Source organism: Vombatus ursinus, unplaced genomic scaffold, assembly GCF_900497805.2.
Source record: "Vombatus ursinus unplaced genomic scaffold, bare-nosed wombat genome assembly UNPS02014181.1, whole genome shotgun sequence".
Classification (NCBI taxonomy): Eukaryota; Metazoa; Chordata; class Mammalia; order Diprotodontia; family Vombatidae; genus Vombatus; species Vombatus ursinus.
This window is the reverse complement of record NW_020953959.1, coordinates 605,272-627,002: the sequence shown is the minus strand read 5'-3', so window position 1 is coordinate 627,002 and position 21,731 is coordinate 605,272. Positions and strand designations below refer to the sequence as shown.

General features: G+C 40.1%; 1 protein-coding gene across 5 annotated transcripts in view; it reads left to right on the top strand.

The window, feature by feature from the left end:
• Nucleotides 1-21,731, top strand: part of ST3GAL5 (ST3 beta-galactoside alpha-2,3-sialyltransferase 5) — a 64,683-nt gene that overhangs the window by 31,753 nt on the left and 11,199 nt on the right. Inside the window, exons 1-6 of one of the 5 annotated variants that reach the window (XM_027860445.1) lie at nucleotides 1,196-1,281; nucleotides 10,026-10,200; nucleotides 11,035-11,253; nucleotides 11,952-12,295; nucleotides 18,368-18,554; nucleotides 20,895-21,053. In XM_027860445.1, coding sequence (XP_027716246.1) covers nucleotides 12,018-12,295; nucleotides 18,368-18,554; nucleotides 20,895-21,053 — 624 coding nt within the window. In that variant the 5' untranslated portion in view covers nucleotides 1,196-1,281; nucleotides 10,026-10,200; nucleotides 11,035-11,253; nucleotides 11,952-12,017. Of the gene's footprint in view, nucleotides 1-1,169; nucleotides 1,282-10,025; nucleotides 10,201-11,034; nucleotides 11,254-11,951; nucleotides 12,296-18,367; nucleotides 18,555-20,894; nucleotides 21,054-21,731 lie in introns of those variants that run through there. The other 4 variants (XM_027860446.1, XM_027860443.1, XM_027860444.1 and 1 more) reach the window with 4 other exon arrangements.

Sequence of the window (21,731 nt, the reverse complement as noted above, 5' to 3'; positions counted from 1 at the left end):
TAAAAGCTTTTTCATTAAATAGGCCTAATTTTAATTATCACCTTGTATTTAGGAATAGTGAGATGTGCAGTATAAACAAAGAAAATTGCCTTAAGCTATGAGAAGATAAAAGTTAATTAATTTTAAAACTCTTATAGCTCTCTTACTCTTTCATCTTTTTGTTTGTTTTGTTTGATGTGGAAGAAAGAAGGACATTGCATTGATAAGAGCACAAATTAACATTTCATCTTCAGAATAGCCTGATTCTGGCTCTTGCTCTTCACGCCCTTCTTGCTCTTTCATGGGGAATATAGAGAAGAAATTGAGTAATTATCTAGGTTATCATGGGAAGTCTATCATAATGGAAACTTAGAAGCCATTAAGCCAGTTCCTATTATCATCATCATCAAAGACAGAGGCATTCTGCCTGAATGCCTCATAACAATAATACAGCTCAATTTCCTTAGAAATAAAGATGACCTTTGTTTTTAATGTGTCTGCCCTCTGTTTTTTTTTCTTCTAATGATAAGAATGACTAAACATTTCTTAAGTATTTGGCTTTTGTTGAATCTTTTAAATGCTTTTAATTTGTCTTAAAGTAGCCAGTGCTGAATGTTAAAACAAAGATCAGTACATGTATTGTTTCTCATCATTCTTTTGTGAGTACTAACTGAATTTTGAAATGACTTCAGATTGTAAGGCAAGTTTTAAACTGTATTGGGGCTATTTGTAATAAAATGTACTCTGTAACAACATTTTTAAGAAAGGAAACATGCGAATAGTTGACTGGTGGAGATTAGTCAAGAGGAAAAATTGTTCCCTGCTTTCCCAGCTGAAGTATTTTAAAAATTTTCACTCTTCTAAATGAATGAATGAAAGAAAAGAAAAAGTCATTTTTAAGTCCTTGTCTTCCATGTGCAAAGCACCATGGGGACACGAAGTGGAAAAGCAAGATGGTGCCTGTTCTCAAGGTTCTGTCACCTTCTTATGGGGGAAACAGCGGAGATGTTATGTTAAATCTTTGATTTGAATGATTTCTTCACTTAATGTTTCAATTTTATCGTTCTTGTAAAATATATCTAATAATAGATGATCTCCAGGACGCTTTATCTCTAACATTCTATCTAGAATGCTAGGATTACCACCGTCAAATTGTACACAAGTAAGTAATTTAATTTCTCCCCCCTCAGGTGTTTGCTACTTGTGTTTGGAGTGTGGATTCTTTATATCCTCAAATTAAGTAACAGTGCTGAAGAATGTCACATAAAAAGAATGCATTATGTGGATCCTGAGCGTGTAAAGGTTTGATATTTCTTAAATGTTCGTTTTGTTTGCATTTTTGAAACTTTGTTCCATGCATGTGAATTGATTTTCCTTAAGAAAATTCTAATGCTAGTGGCATCCGGTCTCTAAAATATTAAATGTTTGTTATAAAAGGGAATTGTTTAGTAAGAAAGTAGACGTTATTGTCTCTTTTGCTCTAAAGTGTCACTTATCCCCCTCCATTTATCCTCAGCATATTCTACACTTCCCAGCCTTCCTAGCCAGTGCTTCTAGGTTCCACCAACATATATAGCCAGTTTAGTTTAGGGAAGCACTCCATCAGATCCTTGAGCTGGTTCCTTTAGGTTGGATGAGCTAAACATGTTTAAGGACTACTACATGAACAGTTCATGCCATCACCAAAAGGTTATAATGAATTTTTTCAAATATTCAGTAAATTCCTTCAGTTACTGGTCTAAAATAAATGAACAAATGAACAACAACAAACCCACCCTTTCTTTTGATCCCTTCTCCACTTTCAAGCAATTAACTCATCTCTACCCTCCTTGAAAAAATACTTTTGAAAAAGTGACCGTTGATCACAGCGTTGTTGTAAGGATCAAATGAGAAAATCTTTGTAAGGCACTTAGCATGACGACTGGCACATAGCAGGTACTTAATAAACACATATTCCCTTCCTGTGGCTCACCACCACCACTACCCCTGCAACATTTGGTTCTGTTGACCATTACTTTGTTGATTGTCTTCCTTTTTCTCCTAATCCTGTCTCATTTGTTTGCTCTGCTTCTTCCTTCCCCCTTAATATTACTGTTTTCTAATATTCTGTTCCTGGCCCTGTTCTCTTCTCTTTCTGTTTTCTCACTTGGTCGCCTCACTTTCTCTCATGGCTGTAACTCATCTTTACTTGGCTGACTCCCAAATCTACATGACCAGCTTCACCTCGACTTTCTCCCCAGTTCTGGACCTGCATTTATAACTGCTGATACCCACCCGCATGTCCTACCAGCACCTGGAGCTGAACTCATCCCAAATTGAGCATACTGTCCTTCCCCCAGCCCTGTTCCTCCCAATTTTCCTGTATTCTGTCACCCATGTTCAGATCCTTGGCATAGGGACACACAATGTGGTTTAGTGGGAAAACTGATGGCATTGGGGTCAGAAGACCCAAGTGTACAGTTGCTGTGTCTTTGACCTTAAGCTGCTTAATTTCTCTGAATTTGAACTTCTCCATCAATAAAAAGGGATGAAGAGTAACACATACAGTAAAACATAGTACATCACATGTTTATGTAGTGATTTGGACATGTGCGTTCCCCACTTCCACTAGACCAGAAGTTCCACGAAGATGGAGCTTGTCTCTTATTTATCTTTGCATGGTCCCTAGTACCTATCACAGGCCCTGCACAGACTAGGTCTTTAATAAGTGTTTGCTGGATGATATTGCATCCTTCAGGACAAATTTTAAATGACATTTTACACATTAAAGCCAATAATTTTTTCTGTATTTTCATGGAGTTGTTGTGGGCCAGAATACTGGGGAAACTGAGAAGGTATGAGTTAACCCTTCCCACTCCCACCTCCCCCAGTAGCACATAGCCATGAACTAGAGTTGGAGTTTGAGAAAAAGACATCGATGCAGAGGTATGCGATTTGGCAACCCCTATCCTCTCTTCAAGACTCTTTGTTCTGCAGACTTAGAATTCTCTTATGTTTCCTCTTTATGAAAGAATTTCTTTTTCTTCTTTTCTTTACCTGAGATACAGTTTCCTGTATTTCCATAGGAATTATTAGCCCTTTATTAGTGCAGCCAAGATTAGTTTAAACATTTTTTTTTAATTTCTCGGCTTACTTATTATGTGGCACAGTAGTATCAAACTCAAAAAGAAACAGATTCCCACAGGCCACTTATTGACTTAGAAAACCACAAAATAACATTTTCTATGTGATATTGTACTTTTATTTATTTTGTTAAACAATTCCCAGTTACATTTTTATATGGTTTTATCCAGTGATTTTTTTTTGTTTAGAGCCATTTTTTTACAGGTATTTGGAGGGGTTTCCAGTGATTTTTTTTTTAAAAAGGTAATGTTATACTCATCTGAAAACCAAAAAAGTGGCTTCTTCATTGCATTAAAGGTTCTCCATCTTTAGGTTAAGAACAAATAAAATGATTTTTAACATCTTCACAACACCTCAAACAAATGAGTGCAGGGGAAAGCCAGGTATCCTACTGTATTTAAAAGCTAACATACAGTGGTTTGAGCCCTTCGTACCAGAAGGAAAATTTAACGTGAGAAATTGTACAGAGAAGGAAAGAAATTGTACAGAGAAGTGTCATCCATCCCTCATCCCTGTGTCTGATCTCATCAGGAACATTTGACAGGAGAACGGCCATGGAGGATACTGGGAGAGAAACAAGGCTCAAAGTTATCAGTATGCTGTAAGAATCTCTAAAGATTGAGCCTTTCCAGTACGGGATGTTTTGGGATATTCCCAGGTTGCACCTTTTTAATAGAAGAGGACACATTGTTGTGGTGATTGTGGTTTTCTGTGTCTGCAGTTTAAAGAGGTCCCTTATTAGGCTCATCTTAAAAACCAACACCTGTCTCTCAGGGAAGAAGTTCAAGCACTTTGAAAGGGCAGCTCTAATATAAAAGTACATTTAAATGTTATTTGGGGGGGGAGGGCACATCAATGTCAGTTTAAGTTTTTGGCCATGTGGTCAAAAGAGACTTGACCTTCTCTTCAGTTAGTTAGGGCCACACATTGACCTGGAATTATGTTTCGTGCATAGCCACCTTATTTGTTACCAACATTTCCTCTGATATATGCATGTGCACAGTTGCCTATTACCTCATACAACTCTGCTCACAGCTTTCATCTGTCTAAGGTGGAGATTTCTTTTTTTTTTATTTTTAGTTTTCAACATTCACTTCCATAAGATTGTGAGTTTTAAATTTTCTCCCCCTTCCTCTCCTTCCCCCTCTCCAAGATGACATGAAATCTGATATAGGCTCTACATATACATTCATATTAAGCATATTTTCATATTAGTCATGATGTAAAGAAGAATCAGAATCAATGGGAGGAACCATGAGAATGAAGAAAAAACCAAAACAACAAAAAAAACCGAAAGCAAATAGTATGCTTTGATCTGCATTCAAACTCCATAGTTCTTTCTTTGGATGTGGATAGCATTTTCCATCATGAGTCTTTCGGAGATGTCTTAGATCCTCGCATTGCTGAGAAGAGCTAAGTCTGTCAAAGTTAGTTATTGCACAACATGGCTGTTACTGTGTACAACATTCCCCTGGTTCTGCTCACTTCACTCAGCATCAGTCCATACAAGTCTTTCCAGGTTTTTCTGAAGTCTGCCTGCTCATTATTTCTTATAGCACAATAGTATTCCATTACATTGATATACTACAACTTGTTCAGCCATTCCCCAATTGATGAGCATCCTAAATGTCCAATTCTTTGCCACCACAGAAAGAGCTCCTATAAATATTTTTGTACATGTGGGTCCTTTCCCTATTTTTATGATCACTTTGGAATACAGACCTATAAGTGCTCTTGCTGGGTCAAAAGGTATGCACATTTTTATATCCCTTTGGGCATAGTTCCAAATTGCTCTTTAGAATGGTTGAATCAATTCACAACTCCACCAGCAATACATTAGTGTTCCAATTTTCCCATGTCTTCTCCAACATTTATCATTTTCCTGTTTTGGTATGTTAGCCAATCTGATAGGTGTGATGTGGTACCTCACAGTTGTTTTGATTTGCATTTCTCTAATCAATACTGATTTAGAACATTTTTTCATGTGACTTTAGATAGTTTTAATTTCTTCCTCTGGAAACTGCCTGTTCATGTCTTTTGACCAGTTTATCAATTGAGGAATGACTTGTACTCTTTTTTTCCCACTTTTTTTTTTTTGGCTAGGCATTGGGGTTAAGTGACTTGCCCAGGATCACACAGCTAGTAAGTGTTATGTATCTGAGGTTGAATTTGAGCTCAGGTCCTCCTGAGTGCAGGGCCGATGTTCTATTCACTGTGCCACCTAGCTGCACCTGACTTGTACTCTTATAAATTTGACTCAGTTCTCTATATATTTTAGAAATGAGACCTTTATCAGAGACACTGGCTGTAAAAATTCTTTCCCAGATCTCTGCTTCCCTTCTAATCTTGGTTACATTAGTTTTGTTTGTGAAAAAACTTTTCAACTTAATATAATCAAAATAATCCATTTTGCGTTGCAGAATGTTCTCTATCTCTTGTTTGGTCATAAATTCTTCCTTCTCCATGGATCTGACAGGTGAACTATTCCTTTCTCTCCTAGTTTGCTTAGAGTATCAGTAAGGTGGAGATTCTTAACCTTGTTTGTGTCATGGACTCCTTTGATAATCTGGTGGAGCCTGCAGACCTCTTCTCAGAATCACATTTTTAAATGCATAAAACAAAATGCAACATATTACTAAGGAAACCAATTTTAATTAAATAAAGATGTAATTTTTTCCCATGTAATTTTTCCCATCCATGTTCACAGACTCCTTGGGGGTCTGTGGACCCCAGGTTAAAAACACCCAACCCTAGGCAAAATTTCAAGTAGATGCTTGGTTTTCAATATTTTCTTTCTGCATTCTTTTCCTCCATTGGTATAGTGAATGCCTCTTCTCCCTGAGGGAGTGTGTGTGTGTGTGTGTGTGTGTGTGTGTGTGTGTGTGTGTGTGAGAGAGAGACAGAGACAGAGACAGAAGGGAGAGACAGCAGAGAGAGGAGGGAGAGAAGACTTATCCTAAGAGAGAAGAGCAGAAAAGGTGCCCTTTCCTTTGTCAGATTGGTTCGACCTTCAGGTATATTGCCTTGGAGACTGAGGGAGTGTTGAGAGGGCCTATCTGGTACAGAGTGCCGTTAAGTCTGGATCTGGCTGCCATTGTGTTCCCAAGGCTCAGGAATTCAGGCTGGGGCACTGAGGAATAGGAGGCAGGTGGGGACCACAGCGCCTCAAAGAAAAGCTGGACTCTGAGAAAAGGTGTCTGGGCGGCTTGGTTAGAGATGTGACTCTATCTGGGTCTTAGCGCTTTGTCCTGCTTATCCTACTAGAATACCCTAGAAGGGAAGCTTAATTTGCCTTTGGGTTCTGCCCTAGTTGAGGCAGAGGGAAATCTAGTGAAAACCTGACTCCTGCAGCATCAGTTTGGGACTCATTTCTGCAGCCTTGGACTCCAGGAGCATGCGCACTATGTTGGCAGCCTGGGGTTGTCCGGGTGCCAGGTTAGGGAGAGAAGAAGGTGAAGGTCCTTGGCCCTTTGGAGCCCTCATGTGTCTCTTCCCCCCACTCAGCACCCTCCTCCCTCCCCCATACCTGAGCTGACGTCAGGCATTCAGAATGAAAAGGAAGGACCACTTGGCGTTGGGCTCACAGCCACGAGACATGGAGTCTTGTGCTGACTTGAAGGCCCGGGGGGTGAAAAACTTCATCCCTCTGAGTCTTAGCCCCTTCTTGTAAAAGGGGATGTTATTCACATCTCCTGCCTCCCAAGAGTGTTTAAAGGTGAGCCCTTTGTTACTTTCCAGCTTTGTCTTTCCTGAGAGCCATTACTTGCATTTTGATACGAATGAGCTGACTCTTGGGCCTGGCACACATCATGCCTGGGCATAGGCTAGTGTTCCAAGGATCCAGAATTGATTTTCTGGATGTCCTGTAGTCCTTCTCCACCACTATATGGGACTCTGGGAAAAGAGCTTTATCCTTCCAGCGCTTATATATGGGCCTACTTGTCCCAGATCTCACTTTCGAACTCTACTTCTCCTTTTTTCTTGTCTGTCTGTCACTCCCCTGTTCATCTGTCCAAAGTCAGTCACCCCAGTGCTTTTATGCCTTAAGCCTCCAGGACCCAGGACTTTTCAGGACTGGGCCTTGTGGGAAGGGCATAGGGATGACTGGACTGGATTCTGGAGTGAGTATGGAAAGAGAGAGAAGCAGAGGATGGGGCCAGAAAGAGGGAAGACCAGGGAAGACTTCAGAAAGCTGTTTTAGGAGGAGAGGAAGACAGAATGCAGGAGGTAACATGGGAAGTTCCAGTAGTAGGCAGAATGCTGCACTCAGAATGAGTTTAAATCATGTCTCTGGCATTTACTAGCTTTGTGACCATGGGGTCTTTCTTTAGCCTCTCTGAGCTTGAGTTTACTTACCTGCAAAATAAGGACTTCTCTAAGATTCAGGGAAGGTGCTGCCTTGCTAGGCCAAAAAAATCACAGGCTAGTCCCCGTTCCTGCCTCCCAGGGCTGAAATGCAGCTCAAACGAAAGGGACCGTCCCCTCCAGACTCCGTCCTTTGACAGGGAAGCAGTTAAGTGACTTCTGGAGAGGGACACACAGATAGCAGACGTCTGAGACAAGTTTAAAGCCAGGTCTTCCCAACTCTGGCTCCTCCCGGGTGCCAGACACCGTCTGAACACAAAGCACTGTGACAATTTTAAACCATGATATCACCGCCTCTTCTTGCCCTTTGTGTCATCATTATTTTCATTGGATCGAGGACCTTTGTCTTTTGATGAATATGAATGCCACTGCCCACACTCGATGAGGATTAAAGATTCGTTGACACTATTTATAGATTCTGGACCACTAACAAAGATTTTCTTAAAACTGCAAAATCTCCATTTGGTTGTATAAAAATCACGTTCACAAGACGAATTCTCCTTACTGTTTATTCTGAGTTACCAAACTCAAAGAGAAACAGATCCCTGGCAGGCCACATATTGACTTAGAAAGCCACAAATTAACTTTGTCTACATTGTATTGTATTTTTACTTATTTTGTTATACATTTCTCAATTACGTTTTTATCGGGTTCCGTTTTGCCGTGGTATGTGGCCTGGGCCATGAGCTTGACAGCTCAGATGTAGCACAATTGCTATCATGCTTACCACTAAACATGTGGCAAAATAACTGTGAGTTTTATTTGATTACAGCCTACTTTCCGTTCCAGAGACACAGGGATTTGCTAGTTAATAACTTAACAAATGAAAAAATCCCTACCTCTTAACATAGCAATGTAGCACTTTAATTAGTTTTTCTTAATGGCTATCTTTATCCTCTCTGAAATTTTTTTTCTTCTTTGAGAAATCCTAAGTAGTATGCCTAAGGTCATAGGATTTAAAGCTGGAAGGAACCTTAAAGATCAAATCTATCCCTTTCGTTTTACAAATGAGGAAATCACAGGGGTTAAGTGACTTGCCCAAACAGCAAGGTAATGGCCAGGCTATGATTTGACTCCCCGTCTTCCCATGGGGCCCTCTCTGAGATGTGGTCTCTTAAGGAGCATTTGTGCCAAAGGCACGTGGCTTGTAGTGGGAAGTTCTCTCACTAAGTCAGTTAAGCCTTTCCTGTGTGTGTGTTGTTGTGAGTGGCAATCTCAAGAAAGATCATTGCATGGACTTCAGAAAACCTGGAAAGACATGTATGGACTGATGCTGAGTGAAATGAGCAGAACCAGGAGAGCATTGTACACAGTAACAGCCATGTTGTGCGATGACTAATATTGATAGACTTAACCCTTCTCAGCCATGCAAGGATCTAAGACAGTTCCAAAAGTCTCATGATGGAGAATGCTATCCACATCCAGAGAAAGAACTATGCAGTTTGAATGCAGATTGAAGCATACTATTTACTCTTCTTTTTCTTCTATTTTGTTTAGTTTCCTCTTTCTTGTGGTTCCTCCTATTGATTCTAATTCTTCCTTATAACACGACTAATGTGAAAATATATTTAGTAGGAATGTATATGTAGAGCCTATATCAGATTGCACAGCCTCTTGGGGAGGGGGAAGGAGAGGGAGAGAGAGAAAATTCAAAACTCATAATTTTTATGGAAGTGAATGTTGAAAACTAAAAATAAATTAATTAAAAAAAATAAAGATCACTGCGTGTCAGAAATCCGTCTTCTTGTGTGGTCTGGTCTAGGGGTGGGGAACATTGCTCTGAAAAATATTTGGAAGAAAACCAGGTTATCTCTTCTGTTTTTAACCCTAACGTTGCAAATTGTGCAAGACTGTAAGGACTGGGAGTTTCCAAGTAAGAAATAGGTTGTGTCTGGTAGCAGTGGTGTGCAGGCGTCCTCCATACTGTTTAGGTATGGAGGGGATTCGTCTTTCAGGTTGAAGTCAATAATCTTTAAGTTACTTTGCAATTTTCTAATTCTGTTAGTAGCTGTGCAGGTATGTATTAGTAAGTCCAGAGCGTGCCAGTTGGGCTCTTCTTGTCAATTTGATGCGTTCTTATTCTTTTTTCCTTTTAAGGCAAGGTGCTTCTCAGCTCCTTCAGGATGCTTTATTAAGCACTGAGTGCCTCTGTTGAGGTGGCAGCTAGGTGACGCCATAGTGCTTAGAGCACTGGGCCTGGAGTCAGGAAGACTTATCTTCCTGAGTTCAAATCTGGCCTCAGACACTTACTAGCTGTGTGACTCTGGGCAAGTCACTTAACTCTTTTTGCCTCAGTTTCCTCATCTGTAAAGTGAACTGGAGAGAGAAATGGCAAACCACTCCAGTATTTCTGCCAAGAAAACCCCAGATGAGATCATGAGAAGCCAGACATAACTGAGCAGAAACAACAGTTCTATTAAGTTACAGATTCTCATCTCTGTGTTTTTGGATAGTTGGAGAATCACATCAATGTGAACAGGGACAAAGGAAAATTATTTGTCCTACTATCACCATGGCCCCAGGGTCACTTGAATTTTGCATGTTGTTTCGCATTCCAGTAAATTCTTGCTGCAACAGGACAGGGGAGTGTTTCCCCATATCTGATTCTGGGCAAAATGCAAGTGTGGCCTTGTTTACAGATAAAGCAAGAAGAATTTCAAGTAAATTAATGTGGGCTGATGGGAAGGAAAAAAAAAAATCTCCACTGCTTTGGAGCATGAAAAACAATGCTAGGTAAGTCATCTTTTTTCATAGCTCACTCCTCTTTTACAGCTGAGGAAAGTAAATTATAGAGAGATTATTTACCAAGATGACTCAGCTAGCTCGTGGCGAACCTGGGACTAGAATCCAGGTTTTCTGTTTCTTGCCTCTATCTGGAGAAGGGAATAAGCATTTATTTAGTGCTTACTACATACTAGGCACTGTGCTAAGCACTTCAGAAATATTATCTCTAATCCTCACAACAACCATTTTACACATGAGGAAATTGAGGCAAACAAAAGTTAAGTGACTTGCACAGTCACCCAGCTAGTGAGTGTCTGAGGCTGGATTTGAACTCGGGTCTTCCCAACTCCAGACATGGTGCTCTATCCACCGAGCCACCTAGCTACCTCTGATATGTATCATATGCAGAGCATTATGGATTTATTTTCCTTATTGTAAGTCCCTCAAAAACCACTTATTAAGTATTGACCATTCCTGTGCTGGCAGCCACTTTCTATTCAGCCACCTGTGACTCATGAGAAAGAAGGATCTGAGGGGAAGCAAAGTTGTGTCTACCCGAGGCCCAACACTCTCCAGGACCCTCAGCTGGTAACAAAGGGTGGGGGACCATTGGGTCAGCCTCGGACCCCTGGCCTTGATCGAGCTGGAGTCCAGCTGTTGCTGGTTCTTCCTTGGCTTCACGGAGTCCACTTTGCCCTTTGTTTTAGATCTGCCTCATTCGCTGCTGCCGTGTCCTTCCCACATACAGACACACCTCTTGCCTTTTCCCTCCAGCTACAGATAATTTGGTAATGGGTCTGTTCCTGCTTGTACAGTTTGTCCTTATCTCTGGCCTTTTCACAGACCTAGACTGTACCACTTTGAGTGGTGCCGCCCAACGAAGTTCTGGCCACAGGTACATGTACCTCTCAATCTTAAAGGGTGCGAAGGTAGATTGCAGTGGCACCCGAAGGCGAGGGAAATTGGATGTGAACCCAGTTATGTGCAAAGCCTGTGTTTCTTATTTATTGGGAGTAAGCCTTTGTGTACAGAAGTCATGAAGCTGTTAAGTTGCATAACCAGGTGAATTTCTTATCTACCTTGCTGACACAGTCATGAATACGTATGTACCTTTTGATGTTTTATACGTGAAATTTTGTTCCTTTGAGAACTATGCCAAGGTTGTCAACACACGGGTCCCAAGTGTATTGGTGATGATTGGGCGTTTTTGTGTTTTGTTTTTATTTTTTTTGTTTTTGTTTTTGTTTTTACCAGCCTGACTGAATTTAAGACATGACCTAAAAATAGGAAACTTGCATGGCAGGTTCCCCACTCCTACTATGGGATATTATACCACTAAACAGCAAACCTGAAAAGTAAAGTCTTTAACACCTAAACATAGATTTTTTTTTAAAAATCTCCATTTATTTTAGAGGAACTTATAAAATTATTAACAAGGTTGGATTGTACTTGCTTAATTTGTCATTCATGGTAACTGACATAAGACCATTGATTTATTAGTGGGTACTCAAGAAATAAACACTGCTTGATAATTTAGTCTGCTTATAACTCCAAACCGCCCAAGTTTTTTCCTTATACATAAACCCTCTTAGCTTGAGAAAATATATATATATATACACACACACATATATATTATGTTCATTAAATGAAAAGAATCACATAGAAGATGGGTCAGTCTTAAAGACACTTGGTATCTATAACTGAATGCTTATAATATCTAAAACATCCTCCGATCGAATTTTGCTTTTTCCCTATTTTAGAGAGCACAGAAATATGCTCACCAAGTATTGCAAGGGGAATGTCGACCCCATTTTGTGAAAAAGGAGATGGAACGATTATTTGCTGAGAAATATGGCACAGACTCATCCCCTTTTGTGAAAGAAAATATGGAAATGAATGAAGATATATATAAATATGATCCTCCATTTGGATTTCGCAAGTTCTCCAATAAACTGCAAAACCTTTTAAAACTTTTGCCTGAGTACGATTTGCCCGAAAACTTGAAATCGAAACGTTGTAAACATTGTGTTGTCATGGGCAATGGTGGAATACTGAATGGACTTGGACTGGGGCACATATTCAATCAGTTTGATATCGTGATAAGGTATGTGACAGTCTGCTGTTAGAGTTGAGTCTGTTTCTTAGAGGATTTGGTTTCTGAGTCCTTCACGAGTCTTCGCTGTGTGCTGAGGACTGTACTGAATGCCGTGTGGGACACATTGAGACAAAGGCAACACACATGAAATAACTGAAGACATTAGGTAATGAGATACATGGCAAAACCAGATACGAATAAATACAAGTAGGAAGAATGACAGAAATGTGAGAAAAGCAGCAGGGGAGGCTCTTATTAGGGACTCATAGAAAATAAGAATGGAACCAAGTCGTGGCCACTCCTGAAAGCCAAGCCAAGGAGGTGGGGCTCGTTGTAAGTAGTTCTTCCACTGAATCTGTTGCCTTAAAAAGATGAATCAGGCAGCACAGCCTCTCCGCTTCCTCTTGGGGCCACCGTGGAGGGGAGCCTTAGGTTCTGAAGGTTCTAAGTGGAGCTGTGAAAGATGTGAATTCAGCCCTAGCAGTAGACTATGTCTGCTTCCTCAGGACTGGTCTAGTGAAGTGTAGAAAAGCTCCTCACCAGCAGATTGGCCCCTGAATAATACATTTTCTGATCATGATGACCCATGAAACAGATATGATCAGCCTCTATCCTTTGATACCCACTTCCGCTTTGACAGGGGAATGGTGGTAGGAAAGGGGGCAGAAGGGGCTAAGAATTAGTTAATGTTGATGTGGTCCTGAAAAAATGGAACCACTACGGTTTTGACATGCTCACCACCAATGTGAACATGAAGCTTAAAAAAGTCAACAATCATTTACTAAGCACCAACTGTTTGCCAGGCACAGTGCTAAGCACTGGGGATGGAAAGAAAGACAAAAGAAGCTTCCCATCTAATGGGGGAGACCACATTCCATTTACAAATAAATATACAGAATGAGTTGGAGATAATTAACAAAGGGAAGATGCTAGAATTGGGGGGGATCAGGAAAGGCTTTTTGTAGAAGGTGAGAGTGTAAGTGGGACTTGAAGGAAGCCAGGAGATGGAGATGAAGAGGGAAAGAATTTCAGGCATGAGAGCACCATTGAAAATGCCCCAGGTTGGAGGATGGAGCATCTTAGGAAAGGAACAGCAAAGAAGACCAGTGTCACTTGGTAACAGAGCACATCTGGAGAGTAACATATAAGAAGACTGGAAATGTAGGAAGAGGCCAGGTTATGAAGGGCTTTGAATACCAAAGAGGGTATTTGATCCTGGAGGTGATAGAGAGCTACTGGAGTTGATTGAATAGAGGGGTGACACAGTCAGACCCATCCTTTAGGAAGATCAATTTGATAGCTTAGTCTCCACTCATAAAGACTCATGGGTGGCCTTGAGTTGGAACAGACAACTTAGGGAGACCAATCAGAGGCTGTTGCAGCAGTCTTGATGAGAGGTAATGAGGACTTGTACTAGTATGGTGGCAATGTCAGAGAAGTGTAATGAAGATGAAGATACAGATACATATACGTATATACACACACATACGTATGTGTGTGTGTGTGTATATATATATATATTGTAATGAAGGTAGAATACATAGGACTTTGCAATGGGTTGGATATGAGGGTGAGAGAGGGAGTGAGGAATTGAGGATGCCACCCAGGTTTCAAGCCTGAGTAAGTGGGAGGATAATGGCGCCCTTGACAGTAATAGGAGAGTTAGGAAGAGGGGAGGAAAGATAATGAATTCGGTTTTGGACATGCTGAGTTTAAGATGGCTCCAGGATATCCGGTTGTGGTTGGTTAGTGGATGAGTAGATCTGAGAATGATCAGCACAAAATGATCATTGAATTCCAGGGAGCTGATGAGATCACCAGGGAAAATAGTATGTGGGGAGAAAGGAAGAAGGCTCAGCACTGGGCCTTGGGAGATATCCACAGTTAATGGGCATGACCTGGACAAAGATCCAACAGAAGGGACTGAGAAATGGTCCAGCATGTAGGAAGAGTACCTAGAGAGAATGGGGTCGTGAAAACCTAGAGAGGAAACAACATGAAGGAGAAAAGGGTGATTGATCGTAGGAGAGGCTGCCAAGAGGTCAAGAAGGATGAAGACTGAGAAAGAGAAGGACTGACCATTCACAGGTTTTCCCTCGAATGGGCTGGTGTGAGGAGTGGGTGAATTTGGATTCTCCATTCTCTCCAAAGAAACAAGAAAGCGTTTCATGACTCCTTTGGCCATTTGACCTTGTGTCTGTGATGGAGCTTAAGCAAAAAGGCCATGGTGAAGATGATCATATTTAATGCATGTTACAGAGGATAGAGAAAGAGAAAATTTTTCTCAAAAACTTCACAAAGGCCTCTAAACCAAATTACCATGTTCCTTAATACTCAGTGACTTTACTCCCTGACCATCTTCTTGTCAGCCACCATGCCACCCAGCCCAGAAACCCAGCCCCAAAAGACATGAGCCCTTCATCCCCAGAACAGGAGATGAGCAGGATGTCCTCCGTAGTGGTTACTTCAGTTGCCCACTACACTTAGGCTCAGCTCCAGCATGTTACTATGCACATACCCCCTCCAAAGCTCCCGCACTCTTCACCCTTGCTTTCCAGTTCTGGTATAACAATCAAATCAGCAGTCATTGTTCTCAGGGTGTGTGGGACATTCTGTTCTCCTATGGCTCCACTCACCACCTCTGTAACTTCCCTAATCCAAATAACATTCTTTAGTTACCATTCCTTATATGGGCTGTCCTCATTGAATAAGATATTTGTGAAGCACTTGGCACAGTGTCTGGCACATAAATAAATAATTCCTTTTTCCCTCTCTCTTCCTTCCTTGCTTTCTTCCTTCTTTCCTTCCTCCCTCCCTCCCTTCCTTCCTTCTTTCCTTCCTTCCTTCCTCCCTCTTTCCCTTTCTTCCTTCCTTCTTTCCTTCCTTCTCTTCCTCCCTCTCTTATTAGAATGTCAACTCCTTGAGACAGGAACTGTCTTTACTTTTGAATTTGTATCCTCAATGCTTAACCCAAAGCATGGCATGTAGTAAACATTTAATAAATGCTTTTTCATTCATTTCATTCATTCAGAAAAGTGGAAAGTAAAAACTTCTTTTGGGAAATATTATTTAAGAAACAAAATTAAAGAACCCAAGTATTTGTTTCATAGTTTCATAGATTTTTGAGCTGGAAGGGGAGTTAGAGGTCATGCAGTCCAATCTTCATTTTTTTTTCAGATGAGGAAAATGAAGCCCAGAGAGTTTAAGCGACTTTCCTGGGATCACAGAGGCTTTTCCCACAGTAGAGTGCACTCTATATCACAAATACCTTCTTCAAAAAGAACACACTAGATGTGGTAAACATGGCAAACAACTTCACACACAAACGAAACTATCTTTACAGACAGGAAATGACTACCAATATGGGACTCAGTCCCAAGTTAGCTGTCTTTATGGTCATCCATTGGTTAAGCGAAGTCAAAATAAAACCAAATTAAAAAATTAGAAGAAAATCTTTTGTGTAGTTTCCATAATTCCAGTCCAACTTACTTAAACAAACTTAACACTGAAAAAAATGGAACGTGGAAAAAAGTAAAGTCATCGACTCTGATTATCACCATTTCTGAGATAAGTTTAACTTACATAAAACAGATGCCACAGCATGGAGATCAAAGGAACCCAGAAACTGGCTCAGCCAAGTAAGACTATCTAGCAAATACAGGCAGCACTGATTTAGGATACAAGCTCTTTTTCAAAATATTCTGGAGGATGGCAGAAGATTGTGAGCAGTATTGCCTTATAAAACAGTAAAAGTCAGTATGTGGGAAAATGAGCCTACAGAAAACTTGACATTAAAACTTAACAAAACCAAGGCGTCCCCAAAACATGTAGAGATTCAGTACTATTCAACAGAGTCCTGATTTATGTGCAAGGAGCCACAGCTGGAGATGAAAAGGAAAAAGAAGTATAATAATCCAATCTTCTGTGAGAAGGCAACATTAAAACAAATCAGTATAAGACAATTTGAGAAGACCAGCAATTGGAGGGATCAGGAAAGGCTTCATGGAGGAACGAGCCCCCAAATTAGGCCTTGAAGGAAGATCAGGTTTCCAAGAAAGATGTGAGAAAGGAATGCATTCTATGCTTGTGGGGTGCAGTTTGTGCAAATACACAAAGGAATGGAATGGAATGTTGAGTATGAAGAATAACTTTGGTTAAAAGTTCAAGTTCATGAGGGGGAGTAATGGGAAATAAGGTGAGAGCCAAATTGTAGAGGTCCTTAAGTGCATAGTTAAGGAATTTGTATTTACCCTAAAGCCAAATTTGGGGAAAGCAAAGCAGGGGAGTGACATGGTTAGATATGTGCCTTAGGATTATCATAGCAGCTTTGTGGAGAATGGTTGGGAAAAAAGGATCAGCTGGAAGCCAGGAGACTAAGAGACTATTACAATAGCCTAGGGGAGAGAGAGGTCATGGGAGCCAAGAACTAGAGTTGTGGATATGTCGTTAGAAAAAAGATGAGTGATTTGACAGATATTGTGGGGATAGACTTGACAGGAGTGAACAAGTGATTAGCTGTGGTAATAAGGGAAAAGTGAAAGGTTAAGAATGGCTTCGAGGTTATAAACCTGTTTGGGAGATAAGTGATGCCTTTAACAGAAATAGGAAAGTTTGAAGAAGGGGGCACATGATGTGTCTGTTCTGGGACATTTGGAGTTTGAGCTGCAGGTGGAACGTCTGGGTGAAAGTGACCAGCAGGAAATTGAAATAGATGATATTAGGTCCCTTCCAGGTTTATGAACCTATGTGGATATGAGGATGAAGATCTATGAATCCATGAGCCTAGAAGTCTATGATCCATCGTGGGACTAGAATCGAGAAGAAGGATTAGGGTTGACTATCCAAATGTGGAATAGGAATATCATAAACCTGCAGAAATGGCTGAGATTATCAAGAGAAAGATCGGATAGAGAAAAGGGCCCAGGGCGGAGGTTGAGGGACATTCACACTTAGACAATGGCAGGTCAGTGAAGAATCCCGCAAAGACTGAGGACTGCTCAGACAAGTAGGGTAACAGATAGATGCAAAATGGAACAGATTTGCCAGCATTTCTTTAGCCACCCCTTCTCATCATCTTGACTTCACTGCCTAAGTGCCCGGGCAAGGAAGGTGCTTGGTAAGGAAGTTAAAAAGGCATTTAAAGAGATTGTAGGAAGGATGACCAAAATATACACAAACAGAAGAAATCCCTGCAGCAGACAACACAATTTTAAAGATAATCAGGGATTGACTTTCGGGATATTTCAAAGACTAAAATATTTCAAAAGAATAAGACTATAGATGGTAAATAGTAGAGTGATATTTTCAAGGTGTGTGTGATATTGAAATGAATAAACAGGAATGCAGAAACAATAAATATAAGACAACAGGATGGTATCCATTTTTAGACTTTATTTGAGAGGTGAAATTAGAAAACCACAATGTTGATTTACAGGATTGGGAAGTAGAACCTGTGAAAAAGAGGTTAAAAATAACACAGTATATACGTACATGCATATATATATATATATATGTAAAGACACTTTTGTGTGTATTTCTTCTTCCTTCTTTTCCTTCCTTCCTTCCTTTGCTTTTCTTTCTCTTTCCTTTCTCTTTCTTTCTTTCCTTTCTTTTCGTTCTTTCTTTCATTATTACCAAAAAGAAGTGGTGATCAAGCCAACATTAACAACTACTGACCTACATGCCTCCTTTTTTGTATAAATAAAATTTTTGAGGATGGTCTATGTATATGTCATGTGTCATTTGTGAAAACATGAGAAACAGTCCAGGCTTCTGTAAAGATTTTCTCTAACCACCCACATCTTTAGCTGACTGAGAAGTGTGGAAAGTATACCATCCCACTATTAGATTTTTGTTGTTGATCATAATTACAAAAAAACAAAAATAAAGAAAATGATTCAGTGGAGTTAAATGGTCACTTTAGATTTGTGTATGATGTGAAAAAGACTACTAAATGTGCCTTTATGACTTTAACTGTGTGGCACACCTTGTTTGAATAACATGAAGGTCAACGACAGGTAATTAGTTTGATAAAGTTGTATTTATTTTAACATTTATTTTCCTTTTTTAAAAAAAAAATAGGTTAAACAGTGCACCAGTTCAGGGATATACAGATCACGTTGGGAATAAAACTACGATAAGGATGACTTATCCAGAAGGAGCTCCATTGTCTGACCTCGAGTATTATTCTAATGATTTGTTTGTTGCGGTTTTATTTAAGAGTGTTGACTTCAACTGGCTTGAAGCAATGATAAAAAATGAAACAGTGGTAAGGAATGAAAATTCATCTACAGAATATGTGCTTTGATTAAAACAAGGTTTGAGATTTAGTGCCAGAAGAGAGACCTTAAGAGCCATCCAGTTCACCTGCTTCATGTTACACATAAGGAAATTTATTCACGATCGCCTCAGTCTGAAGCAGCAGAGGACTGATTAAAAAACAAAGCAGACCTTGTTAATTCACATGAATTATCCTTCAGAGTGGTCCCCTTGGGGAGGCTGTACCCTGATCCTGAAGATGAAGAGGTTGTAGAACTCATTTTTGGGGATATTTCTTTATCAATTGCCTTCAGAACCTTGATTGAGCCAAATGGGGGGAAAAAAATCAGCCTCATCACTACATTAGTAATATGAACAAATGACAATTCCCAGTTTCATCATCTATCATTTATCAGAATTCGTTTGAAATGACTTTTGGCCACTCTCAAAAATTGAGTCCACCCTTGAAGCATAAAAATACACCACCATTGAGTATATTTAAAAGGATATAATACAAGTTATAAAGACAGTTCCAAAAGAGAACTTCCAAAAATATTTTGAGCAAAGCTTAGCATCATTTAGAGTTGTTGGGGTTTTTTACATAAAAAATGCACTATTTTATTGTCACACCTCATATATGTGACCCAAGTCATAATATTATTTGTGAAAGAGTAACTGCTTTCAGGGGTATTTATGTATGTCTATATGTGTTGGGGGTTTTTTTTTTTTTGGTATGTCTATATATTTTTATGAGCAGCAAGGTGAGTGCTAGGCATGGAGTCAGGAAGACGAGTCCAATTCTGGCCTCAGACACTTGCCAGCTGGGTGACCCTGGGCAAGTCACTTAACTCTGCCTCAGTTTCCTCATCTGTAAAATGAGTTGGAGAGGGAATTTATAAACCACTGCAATATCTCTGCCAAGAAAACCCCAAATGGGATCATGAAGAGTCAGACGTGACTGAATAACAACAAATGTATTTTTGGATATTTGTAGATATACATAAGTGTTAGCCATATGAAGATGGAGCATTTTATATATAATTTTTTAAATATATCTACTATTTAACCTTTCAAATCATACCAGATTTTTATATACCCGTGGGGTACTTCGATCTTCAAAGCTTAGCATTATAAAGTTCTTCAAAATTGCCATCTTTTTCTATAGGGCAATTAGGAGGCATTGAAGAAGGTTTTAAATTAGAAATCAGAATTATATATTCCTCAGTCTATACCATTCTAAAAAACCTTGAGTAGACTCAGAAAGGGAGGGAGGGAGGGAGAAAAAAAATGGTCTCCCTTCTTCCAAAGTTGGCAGCAGTGGTAAAAAAGAAAAGCATATTGTATGCTATTTGCTGACCTAAATTGCCAGTGACCATTTGGAGGGCTATCTATTCTATACACATTACCCCTCTTGACAAACTAGGCAGAGATCATGAGAACAATAAAGTTCGAACAATAAAGGTTTGAGTTGCATTGTAACACTGTAGGTAAATGGAAAGAAGCATGGAGCCTGGAGTGAGAAGACCAAAGTTTAATACCAGGTGTGATGCTAACTCATTCTGTGCTCAAGTCACCCTGAATCTTAATTTCCTCATCTATAAATTTGGAGGTAATAATACTTGAAGGTACCAGCCTCACAGGTTTGAGAAACGCTCTTTGTTTTGAGCAATGTATGAAGTGGCTTGGTACAACATCTCAAAGTTGGAAGGGATCCTCAGTGCTATCTAATCTAAATCCATACCTGATTGCAAGTGCCTTACTAACTCCACTGAGTGATCATTCGTGTTACCTTGAAGACCTTGAGTGAGGGCACTATCTCTGGAGGGATCCCATTTTGGGTATCTCTGATTGTTAGAAGTTTTTCCTTTTATCACACCTATATCTATTGGAGTACAAATTCCACCCATTTAGTTCCATTCTCAGGCCAAGAATGAGCTTACTCTTTCTCCCATGTAACAACCCTCAAATACTTGAAAACCCCTCGTGTTCTCCCTCCCCCACCCTCAACCCTCAAGTGGCTTTTTCAGGTTAAGTACTCCCTGTTCCTTCAAATGATGCCCATATGACAACAATCTGCTCTTATAAATAGGGGATAAGTTCCAACTTGGGATTTTAACGTGTTCTTGAATGAGGAAACAGCCACCCATGTAGGTGGCCACCTTCTCTGTAACTTTAGTCTCAGTGACCTAGCATGCTGAGAACTTGTCCAGAGTCAGACAGCCAGGAGATGTCAGAAGTGGTGCTTGACCTTGGGTCTTCCCGTCTCCAAGGCCAGTATTCTATGTACTGCCTCTTACATAAACATGAATCACTATTATTAATATTATGAAAAATTACTTCCCCTCTTCAGCCATTTTGGGTACGCCTGTTCTTTTGGAAGCGTGTCGTTGAGAAAATACCACTCCAATCAAAACAGTTTAGGATTCTGAATCCAGTCATCATTAAAAACACTGCCATCGACATGCTGCAGTACTCAGAGCCTCAGCCAAGAATCTGGGGCTGGAGTCAGGTATGGTCCTTTTGGTTAAAAAGCCCCAAACTGCCATCTCTGGGGAGGGACCACACTTAGCGTTGTTCCAAATGTTGTAAAGACTCAGTGCCTAGTGTCTGCTGCTGCAAGAGTAACTCTGTCACCCCAGGACATCCATTAACACGAGGATGTCCGTAACTCCGTGCCTTAAGTAGAAGATCCTGAGAGAATTACTGGGCTTCAGTGAGTGACTGACCTGAGTAAAGAGTAAACACGTTGTAACTCTTTTGTATCACTATTGTATCGTTTAGGATGCTATCGTTACAAGACCTAGTTTTGTTTATGACTGTGCAGAACACTAAAAGATGCCTATTGGTTTGAAAAATAAAATACAACTTTTTGTCCAGTACAGTTCAATGTGTATCATGTGTGAAAGCAGAGGGGTATTTAATGAAGGTTCTGTGCCTGTGTGAAGTATACCAGGATGAACACAGAATAGACCCTGCCCTCGAAGAACATAGAATCTAGTAGGAAAAATAACTTTGTTGTTGTTGTTCAGTAGTTTCAGTCCTGTTATGTAAATATAAATAATTATCACACTGTAGAGTGTGGTAAGGGACATTGTAGGGTGTGGTAAGGTAATGGGAATTTAGAGGAGAGAGAGAAAGAGACAGAGACAGATAAAAAGAGACAGAGACAGATAAAAAGAGACAGAGA